Source organism: Mustela nigripes, chromosome 5, assembly GCF_022355385.1.
Source record: "Mustela nigripes isolate SB6536 chromosome 5, MUSNIG.SB6536, whole genome shotgun sequence".
Lineage (NCBI taxonomy): Eukaryota > Metazoa > Chordata > Mammalia > Carnivora > Mustelidae > Mustela > Mustela nigripes.
In genome coordinates, this window is record NC_081561.1 from 2584298 (window position 1) to 2604002 (window position 19705).

Below are 19705 nucleotides of genomic sequence, written 5' to 3' on the forward strand. Positions count from 1 at the left end.
TGGGAGAAGGGGGTGGGATTATGGACATTGGGGAGGGTATGTGCTTTGGTGAGTGCTGTGAAGTGTGTAAACCTGGTGATTCACAGAGCTGTACCCCTGGGGATAAAAATATATGTTTATAAAAAATAAAAAATTAATTAAAAAAAAAAAGAAAACAAAGACACTAATTTGAAAAGATATAGGCACCCCTATACTGAAGCATTATTTACAATAGCCAAGATATGGAAGCAACCCAGCATCCATAAATAGACAAATGCATAAGGAAGACATAGTGTACACACACACACACACACACACAAATACATACAGGAATATTATGCAGCTATTAAAAAGGATGAGAGCTTACCATTTGCGACAATGTGAATAGAACTAGAAGGTATAATGCTAAGTGAAATAAGTCAGAGAAAGAGAAATTCCATACAACTTCACTCATATGTGGAATCTAAAAAACAGAACAAATGAATAAACAAACAAAAAGTAGAATCAGACTATAAATATAGAGAACTAAATGATGTTTGCTAGGTTGAGGATGGGTAAAATGGTTGAAGGGGAGTGGGAGATACAGGCTTCCAGTTATGAAATGAGTAAGTCAAAAAAGGCACAGCAGAAAGAACACAGTCAAAGGTCTTGTAATAGTGTTGCGTGGTGACAGATGGTAGCTATGCTTCTGGTGAACACAGCATCAAGCAGAGAGAGGTTTAATCACTAGGTTGTACACCTGAAACTAATGTAACATTGTGGGTCAATTACACTCATAAAAAAATTGAATGTGTTATCTAGAAATCAAGTTTTAACAGACCACATCACATTTCACTAAATCTCCTACTACATAAGTGATGATTCTTATACCTATATTGGAATGTAGAAACTTATGAGAAATTGAATATGGATTAGAAAGTAAAACCAAAAGAGGTAATGTCCCAGCCATCTATTACAATTCAACTGAAGCATTATTTAAAGGGGGTTAAGGAAAACTGTGGGAAGAAAGGTACCTCTTGCCAATTCTCAATTACCATTTTCTAACATACTAAATTAACTCTTAAATGAAGAACACGAAGCCTGAAAGAACCACCTGAGTCTAGAAAATTAGGTCATCCATTTTACCTGTTTTCTTTAAAGACCAAGAACTAACAAAAGTAATGAAAATTAGAAACAAGGCCATAAAAACAAAATTCTGAAACAAAATATGGCTTAAAGAATATGACCTGATAACTCAAAGTGTCCATCTCTTTCATTTTTGCAAGATTTACCAGAAGTCTGTTGTCTTCCAACCACAGACAAGTTAACTCTTCTTGCCCTGTAGCTATTTAAAGATAAATGCTTTGTCTTCCATGTGTCGTGATGCAGAAATCTAAAGCATTGAATTAGTACTTGCTTAAATGTTTGGCCAGATCCAAACCTCCCAAGGAAAATCTAGCCCAATTTACAGGTTAGGAAGGGCCTCACCATGTCAAATACTTCCACTTTCAAAATACCAATATTAACCTTATAATCAACACACCTGACAATGTAATCTACAGTTCCAACCTGCCTGCTCCCTTGGCAGAAACCAGCTTGAAATAACAGACTGGAAAAATATCCATTTAACAAAGGAAAAATCCACAAAAACTAACTATTCAATTACTTAAGTCTCTATCTACCAAAAAGTGTGCTTATGCCATCCATTAGGGAGTAATAAAATGTCCTAGGAAGATGACTGTCTTCTTTAAAAAACTACTAGCAAGCATGTTGTCCATCATGCTGTTCTGTTGCTTAAAGTTATTTCTCTAAGAGTGTAGTATTAATAAAAATTTTGACTCGCCTATCCACTTTGTCTTGATTTGCAGGAAAGTCAAAGCTGAATTTTATGTCCATATTGACAGCAGTCAATGTACAGAAATCAGCGGCTTTCTTATACACTAACAATGAAAATACAGAAAGGGAAATTAGAGAATCGATTCCATTTACTATAGCACCAAGAACCATAAGATACCTGGGAATAAACCTAACCAAAGAGATAAAGGATCTGTACTCGAGGAACTACAGAACACTCATGAAAGAAATTGAAGAAGACACAAAAAGATGGAAGACCATTCCATGCTCTTGGATAGGAAGAATAAACATTGTTAAAATGCCTATACTGCCTAGAGCAATCTATACTTTTAATGCCATTCCGATCAAAATTCCATCGGTATTTTTCAAAGAGCTGGAACCAGAAAAGACCCCGAATCACTAAGGAAATGTTGAAAAACAAAAATAAAACTGCGGGCATCACGTTACCTGCTTTACTACATCATGTTACTGCATCACATTACTACTGCTTTACTACAAAGCTGTGATCACCAAGACAGCATGGTACTGGCATAAAAACAGACACATAGACCAGTGAACAGAGTAGAGAGCCCAGATATGGACCCTCAACTCTATGGGCAAACAATCTTCGACAAAACAGGAAAAAATATACAGTGGAAAAAAGACAGTCTCTTCAATAAATGGTGCTGGGAAAACTGGACAGCTATATGTAGAAGAATAAAACTCGACCATTCTCTTACACCGTACACAAAGATAAACTCAAAATGGATAAAAGGCCTCAACATGAGACAGGAATCCATCAGGATCCTAGAGGAGAAGAGCAGCTATCCTTAGCTTTGGGTTTTAGTACATTACCCCCATCTTTCTATTGGCCTTCACTGCAAACTCCTGTTTTTTGTTTTGAGTTATTGACTGGTGTTTTGTGGATTACTTCTCTTTTTTTTCATTCTTTTTATGATGGTCCAATGATATGTTTTTTGTTGATGCCACTTCAGAAACTTTTTGGAAATGAGCAAGAGGTATAAATAATTTAATAAATTAAGTTCCTTCCATTATTATTACAGTGTCCTCACTGTTCCCAAAACTGTCCCCTCTCTTCATTCCTGTGCATGCTGTTCAAACCAACACAGTGCCAGCTATTTCAAGCATTCAGTGACCTCTCCCAGAGTTCTGAGGCTGGATAAACCATTCATTTGGGCTCTAACATACTTTTAAAATACTACTTCACTACTTATACAACTTTACTACATCTCTACCATACTTGAATATTACTTTTTTCATCTGCATGGTCTTAAGTTCCTTGAAAACTATAAGATCCTAGTGGGCAATGAGTATATCATGATATTCCCACCAGCATCAAAACAAGCCATGTACCCAGCAGAAAGAGTAAAGCTGTGTTCTTCATGAGAAAAGTCAAGATTTTTGAAAGACCATTAGGCAAAACTAAGTAGGAGATAATATGCTGAAAGGTTCTACCTTAAAGTAATTAAACCAAAGAAGTAAGATATGCAAATTACCTATATAGCCAACAGAGATTGCATGTATGTAAATACAAAGAAATTTCCTGGAATGGCTGCATTTGGCAGGATTATCTGGAGTACACAGAGGCTTCAGGTGACTGAAAAGGAGTAACACCTGTGAGGGCATTCAGCCACAAAAGGACTCCAGTGGGGTACAAAGAGAGAGTATTCAAAGAAAAGCAAGAACAGTTCCAACTGTGTAGTAAAGAACCAAAAGTACCTTAAGACAGTGGAGATGAGCTCTGAAGATGGCTGGTAGAGGGCCTAGAGGCAACAAAGTCAAGCCTGAGCCTGGTTTTCTTTTTTCTTTCTTTTTTTTTTTTTTTTTAAGATTTTATTTATTTATTTGACAGAGAGATACACAGCGAGAGACTGAACACAAGCAGGAGGAGTGGAAGAGGGAGAAGCAGGCTTCCCACTGAGCAGAGAGCCCTATGCAGGGCTAGATCCTGCACCCTAGGATCCCAGGACCCTGGGATCATGACCTGAACCAAAGGCAGAGGCTTAAGGACTAAGCCACCCAGGTGCCCCCAAGCCTGGTTTTCTTTAAGGAGATTTAATAAGGTAAAAACTTTAGAAAATGATTCACAGTTACTGTAATAAGAATAGACAGGAGGGAGAAAGCTAGTATATGAAGCTTGACAGTAAATATTAGAGATGCATAGCAAACAGGGCACCATGACTATCTGCACTTTCTCAAGTGGAAATCTAGGACAACCCATTTAAGAGCCCATCACAGCACAATTACCATGAATACCCTAAGAGCAATGATATCTACCTTACCTTCTTGAATCTGAGACCTTTCTTAAGAGTAGAACAATCTCTCTTTTTCTTTCTCTCTCTCTCTCTCACACACAGACACACAAAGCTGTATTTTAATGTGTATAGTTTACTACTGAAGCAACATTAACAAAATTGTTCTAAGCAATGCCTTGGTTCAAATCTCAGCTCTGACACTCACTGGGTGTGCACTCCCAGGGAACATACTTAACCTTACTTAGCCAGGTATAAATTGGGAATAAAATTTGTACCTGCCTCTAAGGTAGGGATATATAGTGTTTAGCAGAGTGAGTAGTTCGGTAAGCTCTCACGATATATTATTATTATTTTTTTAAATTTTATTTATTTGTCATAGAGAGAGAAGCGAGAGCAAGCACAGGCAGACAGAGTGGCAGGCAGAGGCAGAGGGAGAAGCAGGCTCCCCGCCAAGCAAGGAGCCCGATGTGGGACTCGATCCCAGGACGCTGGGATCATGACCTGAGCCGAAGGCAGCCGCTCAACCAACTGAGCCACCCAGGCGTCCCATATTATTTTAAAAATAGACAATAATGTATGGATTTTTAGACCTCTTGTATTAACTTCACAGTCCTCTGGAGATCCTTGATACCCAAGTTAGGAATCACTGTCCTAGAAGACAAATGCAAAGCATAGCAAGCAGCAAGTTCCATTAGCAAGGATTTATGTGCAGCTACAGAATTCGGCACTGTGCCAGGGGTATAAAAGCCAACACAAGAACCCAACATGGAAAGGGACAATGCAGAGGGCAAATGTGCGAGGAAAGAGGAAAATATTGGTGCTGAAGGTAAAAGGGGCCTAAAACCCAAGGAATTTAAAGTTGGAAATGAGGTAGTGAGCCAAAATAAAGTGATGAGCCAAAAATATCTGGTTAGAGCATTGCACACTAAACATGTGCTTAAAGAAGACTTCCCTGGAGCAGCCTTTTGGACAAACTACAATGGAGGCCACTTCTGCACCTCTCTTGCCATTCAGTAGCAACTAGATGATGTGTTCCAAAGCTTTAAAGAAGGTCCCATCTCTAACTTGCACTGATCGATAGTGCTGGTCACTTAAATTGGTATAACTCATACCAAGTGTTATCTTAATAGCTTAACCAATTTCTTCAAGGTACTAAAAAAATTTTCTATCTTCAAGAGTTCACACAAGTTAAGTAAACTTTTGAGCTTCAGATTCAGTCTAAGAAATTGGGAAAAGGGAAACCATCTACCAAAGAGTCCTCACCATTAGGAAAAAAAAAAAAAAGTTTGTAGGCCACGACTTGAAAGCTTATAGGCCCTTGCCTAAATTGAATGGTTCACTTCCTCAGTCTCAAATTCTTTTCCTATTTCCTATCCACCTCTTCCACCAGTTTTCAAACAGTTGTTTATTGTAATAACCTTAAACAAAGTAAGATGAATAACCAGAAAATACTTAGATATCCAATAATTAAAACTATCTAGTATTCTTGGACTCTAAATCTGGCCAATTCCAATTTCTTTTCTAATGCTAGAGTGCTTTGAAAGCAGAGTTTGAATCCCAGCTAGACACTTGTAGTTGTTTCACTTCAGACAAATCAGACTCCCATGCCTCACTTTCCCCATCTGTAAAGTGGAGGCGAAAAAAAAAAAAGCACCCCTTCAAAGACTACTTGTAAAAACTAAATGAGTTAATATTAGTCAAGTGACCGATACATGATAAGCACATTTATTAGCCATTATTATCACCTCCATTACAGAGTAATATTAGCCACTAGCAAGAGCTCCAGGAACACACATGTAACATTTTGTCTACAAAAATAATGAGTAAAATCATTCCATCCTGAATGAATCTAAAGCAGCACAGCTTGGTTAGATACAGTGGTGAGGGCCTACCTGTTGCAGTATCTCTAAGAGATAACTGTCAGGAAACAGCCATGCTCAGTCTGCACATGGGGTTCCAACATGCAGGACAGCTCCTCATGATTACATCACTTAAGGAACTCCTTTTGTTTGTAAATAGAACCTTAGCCTAACTTTGGACCAGTCTGTCAGATACACTTCAAATGTATTAACATGAATCTCAGGAGTTTGTGTGTTTAAAAAGTTTTTGTGAGGTGTGCTTTTTAAACAAAAAATATTTCCTAGTCTATGACTCCTCGGCACTACTTTCTTTTAATTTGTTTTCTTCTGTCTGGAAAGCTGGTGAGGGGGAACCAAAACCGCAAGAACTCCCCTGCTTCCCAAGCATTAGCAGGTCAGTGGCCTTGGCCCTTACACGGAAGTATAGCAAGTTGACTACACACACACACACACATACACACACACACACACACACACACACAGAAAACCAGTCCTTTTCCCTCCCCCAGCACTGGGATCTGCAAAGAGCTAAATTAAAGTGCACCCTAGAGACCTCGGAGAAACAAGCACTGCAGTCGCTGGCTGGGCAGGTGGGAGACGGTAGGTAGTCTGGCTCAGGTGCGAGAACCACGTCCCAAGTAGGACACGCGCTCCCATGCCCCGAGGGAAGCCTAGAAGCATTCCACGCATTCAGCACACTCTCCACAAGACACATCTTGTCGCCGACCTCCACAACAAGCTACCTCGGAAACCTTCCGGGATGCCCAGAAGGCTGTTCCTGGAAATGCAGGCAGCCCCGGGCGCGGGGCTCACACGTGCCCCAGCAGCAGGAGGCCTGGCTCGAACTCCCATCTCGGACTCACCTGGCCCGTGATGCCAGTGATGAGCGCCACTTTCCTGGGCTTGCCCATCTCTCCGTCCCCGGAGCCGCGAGCGCTGGGGCAGCGTACCGCCGCGTGTGCCATGTCGCTACCGGCTTGTGGCCGAGGGCTGGGCGGAGCGGAGGCCAGTGGAGCAGAGACAGCGGTGCCGAAGGGACGTGGGGGTGTGCCTGCACACAAGCCTCCTCGCCCAAGCTGCAGGGAAGTAGCGCACCGCGCGGCCCGCCGCCACAATCTGACAGGGGCGCTCTGGAGGCCGGGTGGGGAGGGCCGGGGGCGGGCCAAGGCGGGCCCCACTGCGGGGCGGCGGGACTGCGGCCTGACGGGCGCCGCGTCATTCGCGTCAGGCCGCGACGCTCCCGTGGCGCCCGCGGCAGGCCCCGCCCCCCCGCCGTCTGCCGCCTCGCTACGCCACGCCTCCTCCGCCGCGGGCCGCGCGGCCAGGGCGGGGCGCCTGAGGGGCGGTCTTGCAGCGGGGCGCCGCCGACTTTGGCCGTGGCTGTTAGGCAGGTTCAGGAAAGGAAATGTTGCCGGGTCTTTAGGCCACGCCAGTCCCCTGGCGAAGAGGGCGCAGGCGGTTGGCGGCTTGGTCTTCACCGGCTTATCTTCTTTGGAACCCCTGTCTCCTGCCCTCGGCCCTTCTTGCCGTCCCGGGAATGCTAATATTATCTGAGGATGCTGAGAGGAAGTAGCGCCGACCTTTTCATTAGGAGAAAGCTTTGAATGCCAAATCTAGGTGTCACGGGGCCTGGGTCATCAGCTTTGATAAATAATTTTTGGAAACCTATAGCATTGCCTTTTGATGAGTTTGGTTTTATGTTTCCTGAGGGGCGCAAGGCCCCTAAATGGGGTCACAGGTGTGTGGAATGACTAACCTCACCTGTAGCCCGGCTTTCTGGCTCATCTCACGTTTCCCTGAAGCTTGGAACCAAGCACAAGTTTCCAAGTAACTAGATTCAAAGTACTCTAGTTCAGAGGACTGGCAGAGTACAAGAAAGCCTGACCCCACTCATGTGCAGCTTGAGGAAATGTTGTAAAGACGGCAGGGTCAGACAAACCTGGACATGGCCAGTTTCAAAAAAAAGTAAATCAAATGCAAGGTGGGGTCCTAACCTGATGTCTCCTGAACTGGCTTTCACGTGGCAGCTGCACTTTGGGGAGAGAGAAGGCCAGAGGTGACTCACTGGGAGGATGGCAGGTGTATGTACCTAAGGAGGTGGCCGGAATCCATGGAAGAGACAAAAATTTCCCTATTTACACTGCTCTATTAATCTGTACATTTTCCTCTCTCCAGTAGATTACCTCAGATCATCACCTCAAGTCACAAATTGAGTGCCTAGGAGAGTGCACAACCTATCATGCAAGTTGTTACGTCAAATCCCCAAATCAGAAAAACTCAGGGTTAAGTTAAAAATCTTTTTGTCCCCTAAGCTTCTTGGGAATATTCCTTAGCTTTATATATAGACAGGTCTTTGGTTTCACACCTTGGCTCTCATTTGTCCATTCTATATGGAGAATGACTGAATAAATGTGTATTACATACAGTATCAGAAGGCTGTGGTCAGTCACCTGGTTGGCTCAGTCAGTGAAGCATCTGCCTTCAGCTCAGGTAATGATCTCAGGGTCTTGGGATCCAGCCGGCATCAGGCTCCCTGTTCAGTGGGGTGTCTGCTTCTCCCTCTGCCTCTGCCCCTGCCCCTCCCCCACCCCCATAATTGTGTGTGCTCGCGCTCTCTCTCTTTCTCAAATAAATAAATAAATAAATAATATTTAAATAAATAAATATAATTTTTTTTTAAAGAAGCAGAAGTCTGCTTCTGCATGGTGAATGAAGAAACCCTAATGCAGAGGATGGTGAACACTTTAATTCAGCGGAACTCACTATAAGCAAGAAATGTCTTTGAAATCTACTAGATTATCTTAAAAATGTATGTTTGTTTTAATATAAATATTATTTGGATTAATTTTCAGATACACTGTTTAACATTTTTTTAAAAATCATGGGGAAAAACGGTTACCAAGAGAGGACATACCAAGTTTATACTGCAGCCGTGAGACATCCAATGACACTACTGAATACTGAACATTTGCCTCTCCTGGTAAGAAGTATGACAGTAGAAGACCTATAGAAAGAAAACTGATCGTATTGTAGGGTCTGTAAATAAAGTAATTACAAAATGTTGAGAGAAATTGTAGTTTTGAAACACAGTGGAAGGTCGAGAAAAAATGAGGGCTATTTCTCTAGGAAACTTTTCTGAGGAAAGGCAATAGAGCCATATATTGGTTTGCTAGGACTGTCACTACAAAGTACCACAGACTGGTGGCTCAAACGATAGAAATGTATTTCCTCACAGTTCTGAAAATCCAAAATCAAGGTGTTGTCAGGGTTATTTTCCTCTGCATCCTCTCTTTCTGACTTATGATGGCCATCTTCATGTTCACATAGCTTTCTCCTTCTACACATATCTCAGTCTGAATTTCCTCTTTTTATAAGGACACCACTCATATTGGATTAGGGATGGCTCAATATGATCTCATGTTAGTTTAACTACCTCTGCTATTACCTTATTTCTAAATAAAGTAATGTGCTAAATTACTGGTGGGGGAGTTGACTTCAACATATGAATTTGGAGGAGAGACATAATTTGACCCATAACAGGTCCAGTAAACTCCAAACAAGCCTCTGAGAAGGATGTGCTACATGGTCAATGCTAATAATATCCATGAGTTCAGAGGAATTGTCCACTGGCTTATTTGGCTCCTGGTGAGAGCTCTCTGTCTGGATTACAAAGAGCCATCTTGTGTGTCCTTACATGGTGGAGAGAGGAGAAGGCATATCTTCTTATAGGGGCAATAATCTCATTAGAGATCTCTGCCCTTATAACCCAATTACCTCCCTAAGGCCCCTATTTTCACATACCATCATATGGTGGATTAGAGCTTCAGCATATGAATTTTGGGTGGATACAATTCAGTTCACAGCATCAACCATTCTATACAATATTCATTATTTTGAATAAGTTTTTTCACATCCTTATTTCTTAACATTGAGTAGATAACAAGTATTCAAGAGTAACACCTTGGCTTTCTCCTCCAAATTATCTCTTCTCTTTTCTTCTTTTTTAATCTTTCTTTCTTTTGCTTTTACCTTATAGAATATTTGTAATATTCTTTCGCTGTACATCAGGTTAGAAAACCAATGACAGTGACTAGCATGTATTAAGTGAACGAGTAAGCTGCACCAAAGTATGCCATATCTCATTTAATTCTATGAGGTAATTATGATAATGATCTCTATTTGGTAGAAACTGGGGATCAGAGAGGTTAATAAACTTGCCTAAGGTAAAATAACTAGTGGCTGGTTATGGTAGATATCATTATTGGTTCTTTCAATTCCCATTCCATATTCTATGTATAAAAATCAAACTGCTAAAACCCATATTTTCCAGATCATTTTGCAGCTGGTGTTTTGGAAGCATATTGAGTTCTGCCAATCAGATGTGTTCCTCCTCATTCTGGTAGGTAGAAGTTAAACAAAAGCCATCTTTCTACTCCTGGTCAGACAAACCCGAGAGTTGTGGCAACTAGACTCCAAGTTTGGGTCTAGTCACACAAGTTTCATGAGTACAGTAGCCATGTGGGGTGGGACAACAGCAGTTTCCTAAATTCTGACTAAGAACTATGGTGGTGTGCCCTTGATGTCAACAACCCAGTGATGGCCCCCTGGCTTCTGTTCTTCCATCACTTAAAAATAAATAAATAAACAAACTGAAGTTTTTATTGAGATAATTGTAGAATTCACATGTATTTGTAAGAAATAGTACAGTGATATCCCACATACCCTTTACGCAATTTCCCCTTGGTCACATCCTCTGAAATTATAGTGCAATATTATAAGTAGAGTACTGACATTTATACAAGTCATTGATCTTATTAAGATTTCCCCAGTTTCACTGTACTCATTTGTACATGTGTGTCTGGGTGTGTTAGTGTGCATGGTTTATACAATGCCTTTTATCATACATGAGGGTTCATTCATCTACCACCAAAGTAAAAATACTGAATAGTTCTGACATGGATGCCTCATGCCACTTCCAAAGTTTTGTCATTTCAAGAAACATTGTAAGTGGAATCATACAGCTTATAATTAATTGGGATTGGCATTTTTCACTCAGTCTAAATCTCCTGGAAGTGCATCCAAGGTGCATGGATCAATAGTTGCTTTGGTGTTTTTATCATGGAGTATTATTTCAGGGTGTGAACGTACCATACCTTGTTTCACCATTTACCTATTGAAGGATATCTGGGCTATTTCCACTTTGGGGCTGCTAGATATTAAATTGCTTGAACATTCATGTACAAGTTTCTGTGTGAATATAGTTTCCATTTTACATAAAAGTGCAATTGCTGAGCTGTATGATAATTGCATATTTACTTTTTCTAAAAGATGTCAAACTGTTTTGTTTGTGTTTTTGTTTTTGTTTTTGTTTTTTGCAAAGAGTCTGTAAACAGAACTTCTTGCACTAAATCTTTTTCTGCTCAGAATGTCTGTGGTAGTTTCCATGTCCCACTCGACAATCTGGCTGACACAGAAGTACAGATAAGACACAAACTCCAGTCTCAGGGCTTTTAACCACAACTGAAAGACCAATTAAATGGTTACTTGTATGTGTGAGTATGATTGAAAGGAAGCATTGTATTAGGGAAAACATTCAAGGGGGAAGTAGACACTGTTTCCTTTTTACTTTACCTCCACTTCAGGATTTATACCAGTTTTCCAGCTCAGGAAATAACAGAAGTGACTTTATGAGTTAAATCTTATAAAATCCAACTCTATTGAAGATGGGAAAACTTAGATCCCTGTTTTATACTACATTTCTCTTTAGAATAACACTAAATTGGGTGAGTCTCATTTCTTAGAATTCATGGCAAAAGTAACAGAGTTAGAATTAGAATTGGAAGGTGACAAGATAACTCTGACTTGTAAGGACTTCCTGAAATCTGTCACCTCCCCTTGGGCTATCCCATTCTACTAATGAAATCACACCATGGCAAGTTTTTTAGACTATGTTCTTAGAAAAGGGGAAAAATTTCAAAATAATTGAAGATGTGTATTTCTCATATCTTCACTCATGAAATTTTCCATCAGACAGCTTTCTGTCATCAGGCAAATGAGTATTTTAGAAATATGAGTTCTGGGCCCGATAGTAGAGCATGTGTGCCTAACGTCATGTTGCCTTTCTATCCTCTGATTTTTAATTTCTAATTTTTTTTTTAGTTGGACTAATTGTTTTCAACAGAAGAGCTATTTTATTGAGAAAGTTTTCCACTGTGGTAATCTGAGTTTCTTAATTCACAAAACCCCAGGGATCAGAGCCTTAGAATCATTACTATGCTGTCTAATTAGAATCTCCATTTGATGCCTACAACAGTATTTTTCCATTAGTGTCATCAAACTATTAGGGAGGAAATTATGTGTAGTTTTAAGTCTTCTTTGGCTCCTGTTTTCAGCATTCTCCTGCTGGATTTGAGAACGCATATGTGTTCACTCCTCTCTTTGTGATATTCCCTAAAGACTTGCTCAATAAAAAGTGAATCTCAAAATACTAAAGATTAAATAATGCATTATTCTTTAAATTAAATTAGGTAATAAAACACCTTTTCTGACCTATGGAAAATTTCCAGTTCCTGGTTACTAGTCTGATCTTTATGTCAAAATACTTCAAGGTTAAGATATAGGTCTCATTTTTAATCTTAAACATTCTAATTCCAAAGGAACTTTCCTTTTGTACTAACATGTTTAACATATTCAAGATGCTGTTATAAGTGTCAAACTCCTTCAGGCAAAGCCCACTTCAATTAGTAATGACTTTTTTATCTTCCTTCTACTACTTGTATGCCTGGTAACCTTCCTAGCAATAAGCCTAATATATATAGGTAACAGAGGAATGCTAAGATTATAAAGGCAAGCACCACAAATCCTGACTTGTAAGGACTAACTGAGTGTTAGAGAATTTACTATACCTCCTTAGAGAAATGGCAAAGAGAATTTTGATCCTAATGAATTTTTTAAATGGCCTTCTCTTTCCCACCAAGAGAGAAATTCCTTCAACTTCTGGGAGGCAAACCTTAAGGATGCTTCACTCTAGGATAGAAAGAGGACTAAAGAATACCTGAACTCCGTCCTACAGTATGTCCTAATCATTATTGAGAAGACTTATTTTTTTTTTTTTAAGAGAAGACTTACTTTTGATGTGATAGTAGATGGAACCATTAAATAATCCTTAGATGCAGTTCAGGGGTAATTTGTCCCAAATTCTCAAAACAAACCATAAGCCCCCCAAAAGTCAGGAACCTCACTGAAGAGCAGTAAGCACTGGTGGGGACAGAGCCTTCAGCTATCAGCAAGCAGTGAGATGGTTGAGGCAAAATCAGGATCAGCCATGGTCCTGGCATGATGATGACTGTGACAGCAGATAATCATCATGGCAGATACTATGGCAGATACTTGACTTCCAACACAAGTGTTCAGGGAAAGGAGCACCAGGGGTTGCATGTTAATTAATCTGAATGTATAAAAACCCCATTCTCCTTGTCAGTGAAGGACTGACAGACAGGTGATACAATTCTATCCAATGAGATATGATGGGTGAAATTGTTCTGCTGTTGAGTCCCCCCTTCCTCCACCCTCCATGGGAGATATCCTCAGGTTAGTATTGATGGTATTCTGCCTTTCCTGGAAGAGACCCAACCAAATCCTGCCTGAATGCTGTGTTTAGCCAACTGCTCCTGGTTCTATGGGACAGTAATTAAAAGGACAGCTCTTCTGGGCCATCCTTCGGCTTTTCATGATGTCATCTGGGATTATTCACTGGTGTTCAGATGATGGTAAGCATGGGCTAAAGGGACCAAAAAGTCTTCACCAATATCTGGCGCCTTAGCAGGGAAGGATGGAAGGCTGAGCTCAGCTGAGAGTTCACATGGTCATGTCTCTCTCTCCATCTGGTCTCTCTGTGTGGTCTCTATACATGGTCCTTCCAGCATGATAAAAAACCCACATAATGGGTCAGGACTACCAAGTGTAAGGGCTCTAAAGACATAGGAAGAAACCTTAAGAATCGTTATGATAGCCTTGAAGTCCCAGAATATCACTTCCACCACATTCTATTGGTCAAAACAAAAAAACAGTAAAACCACCACAGGGTAAAGGAAGGAAGTTATATACCTCTTGATGTGAGGAGTAGCATGAATGTGGGAAGAGGAATGTGGCAGCCCTCTTTGGAAACTGTCTACGTCAGAACATCTTTGAGACATTCAATTCACACCCCTTCTTCATGCAAAATACATCCACCCTGTGTGTTAGTTTTCCAATGCCCTGTAGCAAATGATCACAAATGTAGCAACTGAAAACAACACACATTTACTATCTCACAGCTTCTGTGCTTGGGAGTCTGGGGACAGCTTGCCTGGGTCTTCTGCTCCCCTTCAGCAGAGTCCAGCTGGACTTTGTGCTCATCTGGACATGTGACAGGGGAAGAATCAGCTTCTGAGTGTATTGGGTGAGTAGCAGAATTCATTTACTTGTGGATAAATCCCTGCCAACCCTGGCATTTTGTTGGCTATCAAGAGGCCAGGCTCAAGCCCTAGAGATACCCTGCAGTTCCTTGCAACTGCTCACTTCATTAAGCCAGCAAGAAGAAATCTCTCACTCTGGTTTGCTAAGATGGAGTCTTATTTAAATATAATCTAAACAAGAGAGTGACATCTCATCACCTTTGCCATATTCTGTTGATTAGAAACAAGTCACAGATCCCACCCTCACTCAAGGGGAGGAAAGCTCATGAAGGGATAAATATCAGGGGATGGAAATTATTGCCCTTATGGGCTGGCCACAATCCTTCTTCTATGGAGGTCCCGAAATTTGGTGGCTTAAACAAACAGACAAAAAAAATTATAATATTGCTTATATTTCTGGGTATTGACTGGGCTCAGATGGAAAGTTTTTACTTAAGATCGCTTTTCTGGTTTTAGATCATTGAGACCCGGGGCTGGAATCATCTGAAGGCCCAACTGGTCTAGACGTCCAAGATGCTTCTTCAATCACATGTTTCATGCCTGCACTGGTTAACTAGCATGAGCTTCTTTGGAGTGTGGGAGTCTCAGAATAATTAGACCTATTACATGGTAGCTGGCTTCACAAAAGTCAACATTTCAAAAGTCCCAGTTAGAAGCTTCATGGTTTTGTGAGTCCTAGACTCATGCAGGAGTCATGCAGTGTGGCTTTTGTCACATTCTATTGATGAAAAGCAAGATATAAGAGTTATAAAACTAGTCCATATTCAAGGAGTAGGGACTACACCAGAGCATGAATACTCAGTCATAGATCAGTGTGGGAGACATTTATGGAGACTATTAAAACCTAAAATATGGCAACCTGGGAAAATCAGCATAATTACTTTATAATGTTTCAAAAACTTTGTTTCACAAGAATATCACCTAGATCTGTATGTATATTCCATATGTAATTTTGACTAAGCAACTGATGCCATGTTTTTGCATTACCCACTAGTTATTTAATAATGAGTTGTCAAATACACCTAGTCACCCTGAAACTGTGTAACTATGGCAAGCCATGCACATGCATCATCCATTATCTTGGATAGCTTGACAGGGCCTTACACAAGACCCTCACAAAAAGGTCTGCTAAGAACTTCTGGAAAGGTTTTCCTCCCTGAAAAGAAATGGGTGAGGAAAAACTTATCTTTCTGCTTTTGGGTGTTGTTATGTGAAGGTCTGATGCCTGGAGTTGCTGTAACCATCTTGTGACTATGAGGGGAAAGTCAGAAATTGTGGAGAAGTGGGTGTCTGGGTGGCTCAGCCAATTAAGCATCCAACTCTTGATTTCAGCTTATGACCCTGATCTCATGATCATAAGACTGAGCCTCATGTCAGTCTCCACACTCAACACAGAGTCTAATTGTTCCTCTCCTTCTGTTCTTCTCCCTGCTCTCTCTCCCTCTCTTTCTCTCTCTTTCTCATCAATCAATCAATCTTAAGAAAAAATTGTAGAGAAGCAACTGGGAACTGCTGAGTAGCTATAGTAAACTATCCTGAAAATTCTTTTTTTTTTTTTAAGATTTTATTTATTTATTTGACAGATAGAGATCACAAGTAGGCAGAGAGGCAGACAGAGAGAGAGGAGGAAGCAGGCTCCCTGCCGAGCAGAGAGCCCGAAGCGGGGCCAATCCCAGGACCCTGAGATCATGACCTGAGCGGAAGGCAGAGGCTTTAACCCACTGAGCCACCCAGGCGCCCCATATCCTGAAAATTCTTACCTCCAGATTTCTTATTATGTGAGACAGAATGTTCCTTATTTTGTAAATGTCTTTAACCGAGAGTTCTGTTACTTACAACTCAATGTGTTCTTATTGATACATATATCAGACCACCAAGCAGTGGAAAGGAAAGGAATGTGGCACAGAGGGACTTTAATGGCTACTAGGGACATATAATCATCTGGCATACTATAAGGAAAGTTGAGGTTTGGGGGCCTCACTGGCTGGGAATCATCTCCTTAACTATTCTTTCTGAGGCCAGGTGTCCTGAGAAAACAAGTTTGTTGTTTTGTTTCCTTAGAGATTGTTTTACACCCTTTCTAATCATTAAACATTCTCCCTTTTTCTAAGGCTAGCTTCATGTTGGAATACCAAGGTTATATTTTAGGGAATTTATTCATAATTATAAAAAAAAAATGGTGTTGTCTCCATCTGTTCCACAGATTATTACTAAACCCAGAGTTAGAATTAAATAACCTTTTATGGGGAAGTATATCAGTCTCAGAATGCTTTAACCAAGTACCACAAACTTGGTGACTTAAGACAAATTTATTTTCTCACAGTTCTAGAGGCTCAAAGTCTGCACCTAAGATGTAATCAAGGTCATGCTAACTGAAGGCTCTAAGAGAGATCTTTCCTTGCTTTTCCCTAGCTTCTGGTAGTTGTCAATAGTCCTTGGGAATTCTTGGCTTGATGATGCATTATCCCCAGTATCTGCCTCCATGAGCACATGATGTTCTTTCCATGTGTGTCTGTGTCCAAATTTCCTTCTTTTTATAAGAACACTAGTTCTATCAGATTTAGGGCCCATTCTATTCCAGTTCAACCTCATCTTAACTCGATTATATCTGCAAAGACCCTATTCCAAATAAGGTCACAGTCAAAGGACCCCTTGAATATGTCTTTTGAGGGCATACAATTCAAACCACAACAGGCACTGGTGATGAGTGTATTAAAGGACTCCTGTGATACTGAATATCATCCTTAATTGGAAGATCCTAATGAATTCTTGGCACCAAAAAAGATGAACGTAAGAGCAGATTTGGAAAGGCTAAATTTAAATAGAGAGGTGATTGGATGGTGAGAAAGGAGAATGTAGAAGAGCCTGGATAAAGTTATCTGAAGAATTAGAACCCCCTTGGGTAGCCAGAAAAATCTTGTGGGAGAGAATAAAGTCTTTCATTTTCTATCACTTGCAACTTACATGCCATGGCTGAAACACTGCATGTATTGTTCCATTATTTCTTACAACTCTAAAAAGTAGGAAATATCTCCATTTTCTAGAAAAGGAAGTTGGAGCATAAGGAAGGTAAGTAAATTGCTTAAAGTTTACTTAGTAAACAAATGGCAGGGCCAGGAATAAAATTCAATTTTGTTTAACAGCTCCTTCCATGCCCTTTCCATCCACAAAAGTCATCCTGCATTAAGTCAACAAATACTTATTGCATGCCTACCATATGCCACATACTGGACCAGAGAGTACATGTCAACAGATGCTGCCAAACTGCCTTCAGTAAAAGTAATCATAGTTTATATTTCCACTCACAGTGCATAAAAGTACCTGATTCTCCACTTCATTCTCCAAATGGAATATTCAATTTGGAATTCTTCAAGATTTGATAGTATAAGTGGTACCTTATTTTAGTTGGCATCTTATTGAGTATTAGTGAAGTTGAACATCTCTTCAAATGATTGTTTTACAATTTTTATTCATTTTTCTCTAACTTGCCTTGTCATACATTTTGTCCTTTGTCCATCCATTTTCTTCTTTTGTATTTTTTTCCTTGTTTTCTTTCTTTCTTTCTTTCTTTCTTTCTTTCTTTCTTTCTTTCTTTCTTTCTTCTTTTTTAGAGAGAGAGAAAGAAAGAGAGCATGCAGGGGGTGGGGAGGAGCAGAGGGAGAGAGAAAGAATCTTAAATAGGATTAAGATTCTTTAAGAGAATCTTTTTTTTTTTTTAAGATTTTATTTATTTATTTGACAGACAGAGATCACAAGTAGGCAGAGAGGCAGGAAGGGTTGGAGGAGCAGGCTCCCTGCTGAGCAGAGAGCCTGATGTGGGGCTCAATCCCAGGACCCTGGGATCATGACCTGAGCTGAAGGCAGAGGCTTTAACCCACTGAGCCACCCAGGCACCCCAATTCTTTTTTTTTTTTTTTTTTTTAAAGATTTTATTTATTTATTTGACAGAGAGAAATCACAAGTAGATGGAGAAGCAGGCAGAGAGAGAGAGAGAGAGGGAAGCAGGCTCCCTGCTGAGCAGAAAGCCCGATGCGGGACTCGATCCCAGGACCCTGAGATCATGACCTGAGCCGAAGGCAGCGGCTTAACCCACTGAGCCACCCAGGCGCCCGACCCCAATTCTTTAAGAGAATCTTAAACAGAGAATCTTAAACACCCAGCTCCCAGAGCCCTATTGGGGCTCAATCTCATGACCCTGAGATCATGACCTGATCTGAAATCAAGAGACTGACGCTTATCTGACTAAGCCACCCAGGCACCCCTTGTCTATTCATTTTCTGGTGGGTTTATCTTCTTACAGATTTATGAAAGATTTGATATATGATAGATTTTAATACTCTGTTATTTTACAAGTTACAAATATATTATTTTCATTATACTTCTTTTCATTTCCTTTTGTTTTCAGTGAGTTACTTAAAAAAGTATTCTTCACAGTAAGATTATATAACTGTTCTCTATTTTCTGTATTTATACTATAATATAAAATGTAATAAAGTACATTTTTCCCAAATAACCAACTATCTTAAAGCCATCTGTTGATCAGTCTATTTTTCCTCTATTATATCTTAAATTATAATTTATATATGAACTTTATACAGAACTTCATGTTTCATTTTTTAAAATTATCTATTCCTTTGTCAATGCCAAAGTTTTAATATAATAGCTTTATAGTTGACATAATATTTTTTGTCTTTGTTTTTAAAATTTCTTTCTTATTCCTATATATTTTCTCTTCCTGAAAAAAAGTCAGAATCATCTTGTCAAATTCTTTTCACTGAGGCTTCTGGGAGGAATAACATTAAATTTATAGATTAATATAAAATATTTATATCTTTATAAAATTTTTCCCACCCTTTAATTTAGGATTTTAAAGTTTTATGGTTTTTGTCACATAGTTCAGATACTTCTCTTGTTAGATTCATACCAAGATTTTATACTTTGTAAGTTATTGTCAGCAGGAGTTTACTTTTCCCAATATTTCCTAACTGGATACTGTTAAAAAATAGAAAACAAACACAGAATCAATTTTTATATCTTAATCTTTGTTCTCATACTTTAGGGTTTCACCATAATCTGCATAGTCATACATTTATATGAAAGTAGGAAATGTAAATGCAGATATCAAGGGATCATGAAAGGGAAAAAGTCCAAATTATCTGGACTGGGCCCTAATAGTCCCATTAGGCCACAAATGTTAATGTAGACAAACAAACATCAACCATATTAAAGCAGTTTTATTATTAAGAGCTTTTGTAAAGGGAGCATGCCAGCCATGTAAAGAAACCCATAAGGTACATATATCTGCCATTTTTTCACTCTCATA

The 19705-nt window shown here is 39.9% G+C and overlaps 1 protein-coding gene across 2 annotated transcripts in view; it reads right to left on the reverse strand.

The window, feature by feature from the left end:
* The window catches only part of GMDS (GDP-mannose 4,6-dehydratase), a 617806-nt gene extending 610829 nt beyond the window's left edge, over positions 1-6977 (reverse strand). For both annotated transcript variants that reach the window (XM_059399334.1, XM_059399333.1), the window contains exon 1: positions 6790-6977. In XM_059399334.1, coding sequence (XP_059255317.1) covers positions 6790-6891 — 102 coding nt within the window. In that variant the 5' untranslated portion in view covers positions 6892-6977. The remainder of the gene's footprint in view (positions 1-6789) is intronic.
* Between the last annotated feature and the right edge of the window lie 12728 nt (positions 6978-19705).